Here is a 15,114-nt window from a genome sequence, read left to right as displayed (position 1 = left end):
CTAAAATACACACAGAAAATAAAATTTTCTATTGTTTGTGCTTTGGTCTAAACACAAAATCCTTGCGGGCCCATCCCCCGGTTCCTAACCTAAACTCCCCAGCTGTGTCCCGGGGAGGTGAAACCCAAACCAGAGTGCAGAGAACTCTCTCTACTCCTCAACCTCTCAACACATCCTCAGCACAACCCTTTGAAAATAAACCACACCGGCAAGCCCCCGTCTCAAAACTCTCGCCTCATATGTGAGCACACATGCCCCACACTCCACTGGGAGCTCTTTGGAGACTTCCCCACTGCTATTCCAGGAAGCAGATGTGAGAATGACGACAATCGGGCCCAATGCTTCACTAGGAAATGTGTGGACCATTACACTTATAGCAAAGATATGGAAAAGAGGTAGGAGCTGGCTCATCCTCTGCTGCTGCCTAGAGTTGGTTAACATTAGACAGTGCTAAGCTAAACGCATCTGATTAGTGCCACATCAACAGCATATGGCTTCATTTTGTCAAACTCCAGAAACGTGGGTTGGACACAGATTGCATGGCTTAAACAAATTTAATATGACAAATGAATTGATGTAAATGAAGGTAAATGACAGCGATGGGAGAGTAATTGGCCACAAGAAAAAAAAAAAGGAAAACCACTCAAAGAATAACTTCCACACACCCACGACTGAGCACAGAGTTGATGAAATATTTAGTGATTTGATATAAACCAGTGACACACTCTTGCAGCTTCCCACACTCTAAAACATGTGTAGAGATGGAACTCCAGATGGCTGAGAGTCTGCATTTTCAGAGATCCACCTTCTAATGGCGATCACTCTCCCACACAAACTGTTATCTGAGCAAGAAAGAAACCCACAATGACCCAGAATGTGTTGTTTCTTCGATATCACATGAACCGGGATGACATATTAGAAAAAAGAATAACAACCTGAAGCACTGCACGAACAGTGGGACCCGCGTTTTCCACGCTGGCGCAAGAGGCAGCGAGAGGTCAGCGGGGTGCTTGTGACAGAATTGTGATGGATATCATGTCACTGAACTCAAGTGTACCCACAGATAAAGCTACGTGAAATGTGGACGATAACCGACCCATAAAAAAAATGAAGTCATTTAGACATAATAGAGGGAAAGAAATATGGATTATTTTGGTGACATATTGCCAGCTTACGTTTATTTTGTTTTTGTTTTGAGAAGTGGAAGAAGTAGCTGAAGGAAATTTTAAAGTTGCTGGTTTTTACCTAAGCAAAAATGTGGCGAATATGGTGAGGGACAGCAAAGAATACTAAGTGTGCAGGACAGTGGCATCTTTCAGAGTAAAGCCTAGTGTATGAAATGACATTCAAGCATTTTCAGGGAGGGACAGAAGAACTTATTATCAATGTGGCTGAATTATTCCACACATGAAGGGGGGTTGGGCGCTCCAAGGCAATGGGGAGGGAGCCATGTGCGTCAAAACTCTCATTAAGTATACAGAAAGACTTCAGTAAGAGAAACATAAAGCTGAAGAATAGTTCACAAAGCCCACAGCTTTCAGTGCAGCACAACTGCTTTGCATCCTATTAGCATATTTCTTTTATGATTATCAAAAAGCTTGCTTATGGGACATGACAGGAGAGAGGACACATATGCAAAGTTAATACAAAAATGCATCTATAATTTGGTGGGTGTTTCTATAAAGTATAAAGTACAGAATTTGGATCTGGAGCTGATTAAGGCTGTAGAAGGAGATGATAAAGGAAAGTGGAAACATCATCAACATTTGAATTTTTCAAGTTCAGCAGTACAAAAAAGAAGAAGAAGTAAAAACAAAGTAAATTTTGTGCTTTTTATGTCACCTTGGTCCAGCATCGTGTCCCCTGCAGTCAGGTTGGCGATGAGACATCTGATCCACTTCAACGGGAGCGAGAACGCTCGCCTGCATGACTTCCTCTTCTCTCTTTCATTCCTTTCCTCTCTCCATCTCCTGCCGCCCTTTTTTTGAGCTGCACAAAGCCGGATGAGGGTCATCTTACCAATGTCCCCATTGTGATTCAGAAATCCAACATTTTGGCAGCATCCTGACCTGTTAACATCTTAGCTTCACAAAGCTGACAGGATCTTCCTCTGCTTTCTACAGCATGTGGACTGCCCGTGTCATTGCTGCTGTTAATTAAATCATAAGGTGCGACCTAGAATTAGCATAAGGCCTTAGTACACAGCACTAAGTGTGTGTGCGTGAATAATTTGTGTAGCTTTCAAACTTTCTGCCAAAATTCTCCCACTACATGAATGATTCTTGTTAAACACACTTGTTTGAGTGGGCAGTATTTCCACAGAGGTAGTCCTTTGACATGTGCATATTGCTGTATTGCTGTTTTGTGGGTGTTGCTGTGTTTTTATTTTGACATGTTATAATGTTTGTGTGTAATGGGCTGGGATTGGGGTGCTCTGAGGATGTGTGTGCATGTGTTGCTGTGTGTTTGTCTGTGCGAGAGTGCCTGTGTGGGGGAGGGAGGCACAGCTCTGCAGCCTGATATTCTGGGAACAGCAGGGTGGCGTTGTTGACCCACCTGCTCCCTTCTCTCTTCAGCTGGATCTAGTCGGATTTCAGCAGCTGCATCCCCTCACAAAGCACCTCTTTGTAATCTTCCCAAGGCGCACAAATACAACTGCAACCAGGAGAGGCGAGAGGAAGGAGGAGGGAAGATGGACAGTGGAGACAGAAAGAGGGAAGAGGCAGTAACTGCTGTGCTCGGTGTGTACCAGTGTCACCGGGGCATCATCCTATATCTATAAGTGAAGGGTCAGGTACTAAGAAAACAACAACCTCATATCCACATAAATGATATGACTGTACACTCTCACCTGTGCACAAGCACGTATGCAAGAGCAGACTGCACGATGGTTTGGTGAATATTATTATAAGGTGTATGCAAAGCATCTTTGCAAATGAATGTCTATAAAAAAAAGAAAAAAAAAAAGATGGCAACAAACTGCCTGCAAAAGTGACACGAGCTCAGAAGTGTGGCCCATTTGTTTCCCATTAGCAAAATTTCTTCCTGGCACTCTCACTTGTAATAGATCTCATGCGTCTGAAATATGCCATGTCACATGCATGTCATCAAAAAAAGAAAAGAAAAGAAAAGAAAAGAAAAGGAAAGGAAAAAAAGAAAGAGAAGAAACCCGGTCTCTTTCACCTTTTTCAATCACAAACACAGTTTAGTTTAAGCCCCTAGCCCCCTAAAATTTGCATCCCAAAATCATAGACCACGTTCCCCCCTCCTGTCTCCAGCCAACTGGTCCCTGAAGTCCGAACCCAGACTTACTGGTATACTGGTAGCAGAGGAAGAGAGACGTCATTAGGAGATTAACTACAGCAGCAATACTTTACAGCCGTCATAAATATATGTACCTGAGTTTCAAGCTATAAAGGCACCAATGGAGCTAAAATTGGGCTATGGGGGGGCAAGGTTATTTGCTGTTTTTAAATTTGGCCCCAATTTATCCACAAGCATGGAGCTATTTGTGGCTACAAAACTGGTCTGAGCTGAACATTCATCACCACAAACATATTCAACACATACACACATATAGTATTTAAATATTTTTAAAACTTTCATCAAACAAGTCAGAGAATTGAGCTGTTTTACTCTTAGATTTAAGTCTCGATTCAAAGGGTTATAAGTGGGCCAAATTTTAATGAGAAATTCCCAAAAGTAAAACTGGCCTTCATCAATCAGGCTAACCAGCAATGGGTCTTTATATAATCCACAAGAGGAAGTTAATTTTTGCACATCACCATAAGGACCCTGTAGTTGGGTAGATTTATACGCTGCATTAAATGCAGCCAAAGCTGTCCTGGGGTGGTCATTAGCAGGCAAAAAGTGGTAAAGTAAAAGTATATCTTCTTAATTTTGCTAAAATAGACAGATAACTAGTAATAAGTGTAACTGAAAACATTCGTCTTAAAAATCCTACTGTTATTTAGATCAAAATATTTAGAAATCATTATCTTTGAAGGAAAAAGTGACTGAACCAACAGGCAAAGAGCACTGAAACAAACAAACACAGAGGTAATCCAAGGTGAGTGTGTTGAGTGGAATCAAATGTTGGTGATTTGACCATCTTCAGCTAATATGTAATTTCATCTCCACACTGATAACCCTCAGAGCTGAACAGAGTCACCAGTGAGTTGAGGGTAAACACTCATCAAAAGTGATACAGTGGCCTGAAGTGATCTGAGCCATACAAAACTCTTAAAAGGTTAATTATTAGGGAGACAAAACACATATAACTTATTAGATAAAAGCAAATAGTCATATTTAGAGAAAATAACCAAAGGCAGAACATGAAATATTTAAAAAGGGAAAAAGTTAGGAGAAAGTGAAATTCTTCTGAAAACATCAGACTTAATGACCATCTAAAAAGCCCTATCCTTCCTGCTACACAAATATTCCCACTGACTCTTCTGTCCCAAAATACACCTCTGCACCTATTCAGAGTGAACAGGAAGTGACCTCGATGACCTTGGTTTCCCACGCTGTATTATGAAGGTGGACACCACCAGCACCTGACCAGAGCACACATACATACAAACCCATATGTTCAACAGAACAACAGCTTTACCTTCACTGTACGTCACATCCATGTTTAACTTCAAGTTTACTGTGAGAGTGAGCCTAAATATTACACATGACTTCATTTCACTTTGTTGCTTTGCATGTTTGCAACAGGCAGCCAAACAGTTAGAAATAGTGAAGTGGTAACCAGGAAATACCCTGCAACCTATAACCAGTGGAAACGGTTGGCAATTGCTTCCTTCTTTCCTTGCCTGAGGCGGGTGATGTCTGTGTAACCGTCAGTAGGGAACCTATATGGCACGACGTGTCACACAAGGTAAATGAGCAAAAAACTCAAAACAAAACAAAAAAACAAACAAACAAAGAAAAAACTAACAACAAAAAGGAGGCGCTCTTTCACAGATGTGCAGGATTCCTTTTTCTGTTGGCTTACGCTGTGCTGTTTGTAGTGGCTTCACAGTATAGTGCTTTACATATTCACCTAACAAGTGAAAGCTTCCCAGTTTGTTCCCAAGAGGAGATCCAAATCATTTGTAGGTTGCATCCAGTGTAAAAAAAACAACAAAAAACTGGCAATCAAACAGCCGGCATTACCCTGTTGTGGCAAGCTCTTGTGAATAAGGGAGCACCTGAAGTTAGTTTTTGGCTCTTTGCTGTGTGTGGCTAATTTATGATCTGTATATGCTGGTCGTTTACGTGCTACAACACTGATCCCCTGGTCCATTCAGACAAACCTGAATGACTAATTAAAGTTACAAAGGGTAAAATATCATCTCTAGATGTCAGTAGATTGCAGACTGCAACCAACTGTCTGCGCTGTTCTTAGCCCTGAGCAATTCAAGTGAATAAGACTAGCTACGGGGCCGCTATAGAACAAAGATGTTTTAGTCAGCTGAGAGAGATCAAAAACATTAACTTTAGACATTAGTCGTTAGATTTAGATGCCACAGCAAACGTGTTCCTACTACATTTTTGTACACACTATATTTTAGCATATTTGAATAAAATCATCACCTAGCAATAAATCAGGACAGAATATATGTCAACTAAATATTTTTGCAGTGTTTTATATTTTAACCCCTAAGGGAACCTTAAAAACTGTGGCCACCATCATCTGTAGTGAGCGTACCCAGACAGCGACTCCTGACCGGATCCGCCCCAGAGTCTTTTGCTATCTGGGAAGGCCGTCAGTCCACTGTTTACTTCAGCCGTCGATACGCCGGGTGAGAAGTATCCAAATCTATTTACTCTGAACGAGGCTGAAAGTAAAGTCCAACTGAAGTTCGTGAAAGGAGTTTTGCAATTTCTCTGACATGAGCCCTGTGGGGACGGTAAATCCTGTAGCACCAACCAGTTTTCACTTGCACATTAAGTGAATCCACATCAAGCCATGGGAATACCCTCAGGGCTGTAACATCACATACTATAAAGCTCATCAACATGATCACAACACACTACTTCTTCATGCGGTTAGGAGCAGGTGTGCTTATGCGCTTTTTTTAAAAAGTTTTTGCAAAATCAGGTTGCAGACAGGCTGGAGACATGCAGACTAACTGCCGCTCATAAACACTGAAAGTCTTGGCTTGTTGCACTAAAAGCCTAATTGGAGAATTTGATCCACTTCACCAATAATCGTTTTAATAGCTTATAAATTATGCGAATTGTACACAAGAGATTTAGGTTTCACTCTGGTTAGTGTGTGTGCACTGTGCTGCACACTGGCTTTGTGCACTTGCATGCGTGCAAAAATCAGTGCAGTCTTGTGCTCGTAAAAGGGACATAAAAATCAAGAGTGAAAATGGGTTTTTTATTCTTGTTTTAATTATCTGTAAATAAAAACAATGGACCGCAGTTATCATAGCACGATGAGGCAAAGGCCCCACAGCCAGACAACTCTTTTAAATAGACTTAGTATTGTGGAACAGGCTCTCATTTCCCGTAAAGTCAAGGGGTGGGCTTTCTGTTCTTTCGCCGCCCCTGAGTCCTGTTCTTAATGTCTACATGTCCCGCACCATCTAATTCTCAAGCAAATTAGGGAGATGATTTATGAGAATCAAGGATCAAAAAAGTAGACAATGTGGAAAACTGAGCACACCACAAGTTTTACTCAGAACATATGCCCTGAAGATGTCAAGGAAGAAAGAAAGAAAGAATGATGGGGGTATAGATCACAAAGTGTAAAAAAAGGAACCCACATACCGCCTCACTCCTCCTGGGAAAATACTGAGAAAAGATATGTGAAATATTGTCCGATCCGAGCATCTAAGCAGTTAGGCTGTTATTTCAGAAGAAAATAATGTGGAATGGACATTTCTACTGTGCATGTGTAAGATTAAATGAAAGTTTACTGATCTGTTCTCCTGGAATCGACCTAGAGCTTCACCTTTACCCAATATTAAGAAACTATTATGCTGATAGTCACAACTTTTCTGTACTTCACAAGCTTGCACATGAATTGAGTCACACAACCAGGATACCTACTAACAGCTTTTAGATCAAAGATTTCCAAAAAGGCCTACGAATGACAAGAGACTGAGGAACTGTTTAAAATAATTCTTCCCAACAGGCTACTGCAACCACTTCCAAAACCTCCCTGTTCATAATCCCTAATTCATATGAACATATACAACTATCGCAAGCAAAACCACTGCCTCACTAAGCAGTTATGTGTCAGGGAGAAAACACAGCAAATAATCTGGAAACACTTGAGCTCTTTTTATGCTCCTGACATTAAAATGTGAGAGTGGCCAAAGGCCAAACACACCCAAAGATGTTTTGGACTAATTGTTTCCTTCAGTTTCAAACACTCCCCCTTACATCTCTTCAAAACTCCTTTCTTTGCAACCCCTCACCTCCACCTTTCTGCATCTACTAATAGGTTTAAATAAAACCTGCAATTGGTCCAGTAAACCCCACATTATGGTATTTTAATAGAATGAATTTAGGATAGTGTGAGGTCAGAGGTCAATGGGAGGACCTAACGCGCAGCAGCTGTCATGGGGGTTGGACTGTGATTGGAACCAGTGGAGTCAAGCATCCCCGGGTCTTTGACCTTGCTAAGTAGACAACCTGGAAAATACATTTGGCTGCAGACCAAAATGGAAAACATCCACCACTACACGGTTTCAGAGGAGGTGTGATGAGTAGCAATGAATCTGAAAACAGTGCGTACATCCGTCACTGAGAGTTTGCTTTACTGTGTGTGAACCTAACTAAAAATCTGCATCTTTTTGGCTTAAAGATGTAAAAGTGTATGTATCCTTTAACTTCCCCAGACATGTTAAATGTTAGATTTCATAACTTAATAAATAATGTCCAAAACCTGCATCTTAGCCTTCCATTAGCATTTGCTACAACTGTAAATTCTGCCCTAAAGAGTGTGAAACCAAAGAAAAGTGGTCTGGTTGATGCGGTGCAGGGGTGAAATATGGTTTGTTAGTAGCCCAGGAGTTTGCTCCACATGTGGTTATGGAGTGGTTGGGATTGACTGGGTGAGATGGGGGGCATGCCAGTCTTCACAGTTCACCAAGTTTAAACTGACTCAGAGTGCAATCAAGGAGATTATTAGACAAAATGAAGGCCTGCTGTTTTGGGTTAGGTTTAGGATGCTGTGGTGGCTGCAAAGAGAGCTTATCCTCATGTAGGAAATTATAAAGAAGTTGTTTTAAGATTCCAGTGTTGCAGGATTTACACGTCATGCACAGAAAAATATGGTTTTAAATGTTTTATATATGGTATTTATGGACCTGATGACCAGATGAACTTCAGAATCATGTCAATACTGTGGCAATTTATGCCAATTTAACTGCTCAGCATTATAACTTGGCTTGAACAAAGAAATGTGCCTAACTGTATTAAAACACAGAAGCAGAGACCAAAGGAAGCAAGATTCCTGTGGGTGACTGTGTAATTTAATTTTGTATGCACATTAGAAGCCAGAAAGTATAATTTACATGTGGGGTAGAAGTGACTGAGGCCCAGGAGAAATTGGCCAACATGCTCTGCAAAAGTCTGAAAATCTTTACCCGGGTCTTTCTTTTGAGATGAAGCTCACAAAAATAGGAAAATTAAAACCTTCCTTCATTCTTTAGGACACTTAAGGTTCATGCGCGGTTGCCTCTCCTCTGTTGTTTCTTCCTTTTCTAATCAAGAGCCCAAAGCCCACAAACTCTGACCAGAGTTTTTCCCCACAATACAGGCAGACATTAAGAGGGAAGGCTGGAGTCTGTTTAAGTCTGTCTCCTCCTTTCTGTCTCTTGCTGTCTACCCCAAAAACGAATACGATCCCAGAGCTAAGTGGGAAGTGACGGCAGCTGCCACTCATGTTGGACTCGTGCTGATTTACACTCACTGTCATACCTGTGAGCAGATGATTGAAGAGTCATGTCAGTGCGAGTTGCTTGGAATTTATTTTTCTTCTGCCTTTTCATTAAATGCTAAAGTGAGTTTTAATATGTTTAGCGTCACACTTACGTCAACATGGAGCTATTAAAATGGTATTACAACACAATGGATCCCTTAATTTTCCCCAGAAATAAAAACCCAAATAAAGTACTTTTGGAACTACATCACACTTACTGAAATCTACTTGCTTGTTTGTTTGTCTTTCTGCAGGATACCTCAGCCCGGGCAAATGAATTTCCATGAAATTTGGTTGGAAGGTGGGACTTGAGCTAGGAACAGTTGATTCAGTTTCAAAGGTGTATTAGAGGAAGGATTTTACAGCATTATATGTTACCCAGATGAGATGATTTGATTGGAAATCCAGAGGGGATGTTCAAATAGTCAAAATGTGACAAGAATTAAACCTCATGAGACTTGACAAGATGTTACTGATAATTGTGCCAGTGGATCTTTCTACTTAGCTGTTAACAATAAGAGCAACTTTATACCAGAGCGAGCAACTGGTGAATAACTAAAATTAGTATGAAGAAATATAATTGAATCTATACATGCAAAAAATAGCAGCGCATATTTAATACTTTTCTGTGTGTGTTACAAGAGAAACAGGCCACAGCCACTCTCATCTGAAAGCTAGATGCTGTCCTGTCTGTCTGAATTCATGCACACACACACACACACACACACACACACACACACACACACACACACACACACACACACACACGCACACAAACTCTGAACTTGATCCAGCTAAGTGTTTTCAAAGCAGCTGCTAGAAAGTAAGACAGCTCAAGCCAGAGCAACACAGTTTAACTATATCAACTGTGAATTATACTTTCAAGGAAAACAAGCTTATTTTGTGTTGCATGGACCATGCAGTCATTGTCCTTCAAACACAATACACTGAACACTAAAGGTTAATACAAAGTCACAATAAAAAAACATTGCTAATAATAAAAGAACAAACAATAAAAACTCCTTACCTTTCTGTGCAAGCCATCACCTTTCACACTGAAAAACAGCGTCTGTATAACCAAGCCACAGTTTCTATTATTTCCACATTACAAGCTCTCCTCTTCCCTCAGCCACCTGCAGTGTGCATTGAGCAAAGCAAACTGCCGTCCAGCACAAACATACCTTGTCTTTTCATGGGGAGGCCAGTGATAAAAATCATCCCACAATATATGAACAAAGACACCTTTAACAAAGGCTGTGATTCAATCTACACTCTTATCTTCTCTGCTCTCAGTATCTTCTGTGTCGTAAAAAGCATGCTTCACTGGAGATGAGAAGTGAATTATGGATCACAAACAAACGGGACACGTTAACTTCCGTGTCTAAAGTTGGAGCATTTGTCAAAGTTGCAGTTGGGCTGCAGTTTATTATCAAACTTTTTAACCTTTGTTTTTGGTGTGTTCTGGGATGAGACTTGATGATTTGTTTAGATTCAAATTTAGTTTTTCCTATAAGTTCGTGTGGAGACAAGTAATTTAAATAAAAAGATCTGAAAGGCTTGGTATCGTGTGATGATCGCGCTAAAAATATTGTTGCATGAGTTTTAAAAGAGCACATGTATTATGCAAAAAGAAAGAGAAACCCATCAGTTGAATCTTGTGGAGGGTGTCACCCTATTGCTGTGAATTTGACTGGAGAGTCTGTCAGACCTGATGTAATATGCCAAGTAAGATTTTTTTGAGCTATTCCACGTTTCAAAACATTTTTGAGCGCCTCATACTATTGTTTTTGTCAGATTATACAAAAGTTCTCTTTTTACTCTGTGCATGCAACATCTTTTGATGATCCGATCTGAATAAATATGATAGAAATATAAAAATAAAAAATATATAACTCTGTATCATAAAGTATACAATCAATAATGTGTCAGGTTATTTTGACATTAACACAATGAAGATGCTTTTCATATTGAGTTCAGAAATTATTGTAGAAATGCGCAATTTGTGAAATATCTGCTTGTCACACCTCGTGAATAAATTAACAAAAACAGAATTGTGCCACCGATTAAAAAGTCATTATCATAATGAAGCCCACATAGATCCTGAACCAATGAGGAGAAAGTAGCGATTTGTTCCAGCCAACCAGAGGCCGAAGGTGGAGTGACGCTTTTAAAACTCCAACTCAAGTTGCTCTAACATGCAGCACTTCAGCTCACAGTGAGAACCACAAGTTTCACGACAGCACCCCCCTCCACGACAGCCCGGGACAACAAGGCAAACAAACAGGAAAGCGGGGGAAAAACAACAGGCTCGCACTGACTGAAACTGTTAAAGGAATTTACTTTGGCGCAACGCGCGCAAAAGCGCACTGGCCAATTTGGTGAAGGCTTGAACTTCAGTGGCAACATCTGAATTTTCATTTCCAAAGGACTGAACAAATAATGTTAAAAATGACGGAGGAGCATGACAAGTGTGTCGGTGACCAGCCATGCAGTCCATCGGGTACAAACAGTTCCATGTCCCAGGACGAGTCCGACTCCGATGCTCCGTCCTCGCCGACAGGCTCCGATGGTCAAGGATCCCTGCTCGCCGGTATGGGCAAGAAACTGGACTCCGAAGATGATGAAAGGTTCCCTGCGTGTATACGAGATGCCGTCTCTCAGGTCCTAAAGGGGTACGACTGGTCCTTGGTGCCAATGCCCGTGAGAGGGAACGGATCCCTGAAGAGTAAACCTCACGTCAAGAGACCCATGAATGCGTTCATGGTCTGGGCGCAAGCGGCCCGCAGAAAGCTCGCGGATCAGTATCCACACCTGCACAACGCAGAACTGAGCAAGACCCTGGGGAAACTTTGGCGGTAAGAAAAAATATATATTTCCAATAAAATTATATATATTTATGTATGTAGATTGGGGTGTAGAGAAATTCAAGAATATTTTATGTAAGTGTAAAGTAACATAAAAACGACGCTGTGGCTGGAGTTTTGAACACGGACATGATTATAATATTATAACGCTTTCTTTTGTTGTATTTGGTGAAATGATTTGGAAATAAATAGATTTTTTGAACAAACCAAGACAGAAAACATCTTTTAATGCGTGTTTTTCTCGACGTTTTTCTAGGAAACAAAAGCGCTAAAGTAACTTTAAATTTAACAACTGTGTCTTTGTTTACTTCAGCTCAATAATTTTCTCTATTTTATTTATTTATTTTTCTACCTTAGCTTGCTTTCAGAGAGTGAAAAGAGGCCATTCGTAGATGAAGCAGAGAGGCTTCGAGTTCAGCACAAGAAAGATCATCCAGACTACAAGTACCAGCCTCGAAGACGGAAGAATGTGAAACCAGGCCAGAGCGACTCAGATTCTGGAGCAGAACTGGCTCATCACATGTACAAAGCTGAACCAGGGATGGGAGGACTGGGAGGAATGAGTGATGGACACCACCATCCTGACCATGCAGGTATGTACTTTGCGGCTAATTTGTTTAATTCTTGAGATAATTTTGTGTTTGAAGTGACGAACCTTCATTTCTGATTTACATCTCTTTTTTTCAGGACAGCCCCATGGTCCACCTACACCACCCACTACTCCTAAAACAGACCTCCACCATGGGGTGAAGCAGGATTTGAAACATGAAGGCCGTCGACTTGTTGACAGCAGCAGGCAAAACATTGACTTCAGCAATGTAGACATCTCTGAGCTCAGCACTGATGTCATCAGCAATATGGAGACCTTTGACGTTCACGAGTTTGACCAGTACCTCCCGCTCAATGGCCACGCCTCAGGCTCCTCAGACCACAGCCACAGCCACAGCCAGGCTCCACTGCCTGGCAGCGCTTACACTTCCTCATACAGCCATACAAGCAGCAACGGGTCAACGTGGAGCCGAAAGAGTTCCATGTCCTCCTCCTCTCCCTCCACCGGTGAGGTGGGCCAGCACCGTCTCCATATTAAAACAGAGCAACTGAGCCCCAGCCATTACAACGAGCACTCTCACGGCTCGCCCTCACACTCTGATTACGGCTCGTACAGTAGCCAGGCTTGTGTCACATCAGCCACATCAGCTGCCTCAGCCGCTTCCTCTTTCTCCAGCTCCCAGTGTGACTATACTGACCTTCAGAGCTCCAACTATTACAACCCTTACTCTAGCTATCCTTCTAGCCTTTATCAGTATCCCTACTTCCATTCATCCAGGCGGCCCTATAGCAGCCCAATCCTCAACAGTCTGTCCATGGCTCCTCCTCACAGCCCCAACGCATCCAGCTGGGACCAGCCGGTCTACACCACACTGTCTCGACCTTAAGAGTACAGAAACAGCCCGTTCGCACTGGAGACTCATTCAGATCGATGCACTACTAACGAAGGAAGTAAGGAGGAGAAGGAGTAGTGTGCGTAGGGGCTAGTAGGCTAAATGTGACCATTTGAACCTGAGACAGACGAGAAAAAAGTGCCTGCTGATTTTATACAGAGTTTTATTGTTGCGACGAAAACACACTTGTACAGACTTTTTACACAAAGAGAAATTGTGTTGTTGGTGAGCCAGACTCCTCCATGAGGACATATCGCCTACGCCTACATCCTGTACACCCTTCTTTCCAGTTAAAGATTGCATGTGTGTGCACACTTGAGGTAAAGAAAAGGCCTGACGCTGAATCGTGCAGGACTGAAATGGTTTGGCCAAACTCTGTCAATGTACACATGACCTATAATGTGCATTTTCAGTAACACTTAACGGCCAGAGCCATGTCGCCGCACACTGTTTGCATCAGTGGATCAGTCTTAAATAACTGGCTCCTATGAATCTAGTGTCATTTTGGCATAAAAGTCTTATATCTATTTATGTTCATGCATTATTTGGTTTTGTTCTTAAGTAGATGAACACATATAATGTGGGTTTGGTTATTTAGAGTACTGTTTGGCTTTCAATGAAAACTAGGTAAATAAGGTGGTACAAGTGCCGTGTTTGATATTATTCAGTTAAAGACCAATTTTTCCAGAAACATCTCCATTCCAAGTTGCACACAAACAGACGGGACCAACAGACTCGCACAGGACAGAACAGGTGTCTGAAATCTATGCTTGGCAAATTGCGATTAGTCATGATCTAGGGTTAAAGGAAATGGGGTAAAATAACACCACACACTCTGAGTGACATGTCAGCTGGATCTCGTGTATATGTCGATGGACAACACAAGACTACGTCTACGTACATGCATCCGCGTTGGTGTGTCAGGGAGATAATGTGGTGTCAAACATGCACATGCATGCGCGAGCCATTTCCTTGGGAAAAAGTTGCATATATAACCCGTGACACAAACTATATGTTTTTTGGTTCGTTTGTTTTTTTAAACCGAAATTCATCTTTTAACTTTTTCTCAAATAAGAGAATTTAGGGTTTAAAAGTGAAATTAAGTGTGCGAGTATTTGCCAGTTTATCATCAACCATTAAGTGCCAACTCACTGCTGCAGTCGCATAAAACATTTTTGTGCCTTCTAATGCTTATTGTCAGTATTTTTATATGACAAGGAATTATTAACAAACTCCGGGCAGCACACAATCGGTAATCAACACCAGAGACTCCAACAGTTACCTTGCTTCTGGCTATGTCCTTAATTTGATATCATTCCTTACAGCCTTGGTTTGTAATGTTGTGTGACATGCTGTATGTGAAACGTACAGAGAATCATGCTTTTGTCCGCAGAACTGTGTTTTGTATCTTTATGGTGTATCAGTTTTTGAGAGAGGCTGTGAAAAGAATTGTTGTTCTATTAACTAGAGTTTCACTCGCACATGCACAGCTAACTCATGCGCTGACTTTTTTTTTTTAATAAAAAACTTTTTGTTGATACTTGTATTCGTCCTTCCTTTTTGGATTCACATATGGTTTCCGATGTTTTTGTTCTTAACAAAAAACAAAACTGGAAAAAAAAAAAGAATTAACTGAACAGAAGCACGCCGTGTTGTTGGGTTTGCCTTTTCGCCGAACACCAGCTGTTAGACTCCTTGTCTAACATCTGTACTGTTTGCTATAGCTGTAGTGAGACTTTTATAGAGTCATTATTTTCCCTGTGATCCCTTCACAGTAAATCTAATTGGATTGTGCTCCGATCATGCGCTGAATTGTGTTTACATAAATAACAAAAATAATATTTTGCTTTAAGAACTCATGAGCCTTTATTCTGAAATTTAA

General features: G+C 41.2%; 1 protein-coding gene and 1 long non-coding RNA gene across 2 annotated transcripts in view; one reads left to right on the top strand and one right to left on the bottom strand.

Moving 5' to 3' along the window:
- LOC146388544 (uncharacterized) overlaps positions 1 to 10,238 on the bottom strand; it is a 36,315-nt gene extending 26,077 nt beyond the window's left edge. Inside the window, exons 1-2 of the long non-coding RNA XR_014800057.1 lie at positions 9,954 to 10,238; positions 1,843 to 2,655 (exon numbers count right to left, since the gene is read on the bottom strand). This is a non-coding gene — a long non-coding RNA (uncharacterized LOC146388544). The remainder of the gene's footprint in view (positions 1 to 1,842; positions 2,656 to 9,953) is intronic.
- An 891-nt stretch (positions 10,239 to 11,129) lies between these two features.
- On the top strand, positions 11,130 to 14,772 carry LOC146388543 (transcription factor Sox-8). The gene is made up of 3 exons (XM_084925916.1): positions 11,130 to 11,781; positions 12,148 to 12,383; positions 12,478 to 14,772. Exons 1-3 carry the CDS (start codon positions 11,366 to 11,368, stop codon positions 13,224 to 13,226), a joined length of 1,401 nt encoding a protein of 466 aa, XP_084782042.1. The 5' UTR covers positions 11,130 to 11,365; the 3' UTR covers positions 13,227 to 14,772.
- The last annotated feature ends 342 nt before the right edge of the window (positions 14,773 to 15,114 follow it).

Source organism: Perissodus microlepis, chromosome 4, assembly GCF_051167445.1.
Source record: "Perissodus microlepis isolate ML-2025 ecotype Zambia chromosome 4, ASM5116744v1, whole genome shotgun sequence".
Taxonomy (NCBI): domain Eukaryota; kingdom Metazoa; phylum Chordata; class Actinopteri; order Cichliformes; family Cichlidae; genus Perissodus; species Perissodus microlepis.
The sequence above is the reverse complement of the archived record's forward strand: the minus strand, read 5'-3'. Positions and strand labels throughout refer to the sequence as shown.

What these genes read in the sequence shown, in the direction of transcription:
- LOC146388543 (XM_084925916.1), top strand. Translation starts at nt 11,366, where the DNA reads ATGTTAAAAATGACGGAGGAGCATGACAAGTGTGTCGGTGACCAGCCA. An exon ending in ACCCTGGGGAAACTTTGGCG is followed by an intron (nt 11,782 to 12,147) that starts GTAAGAAAAAAT and finishes TTTCTACCTTAG; the next exon opens with CTTGCTTTCAGAGAGTGAAA. An exon ending in CCACCATCCTGACCATGCAG is followed by an intron (nt 12,384 to 12,477) that starts GTATGTACTTTG and finishes TCTTTTTTTCAG; the next exon opens with GACAGCCCCATGGTCCACCT.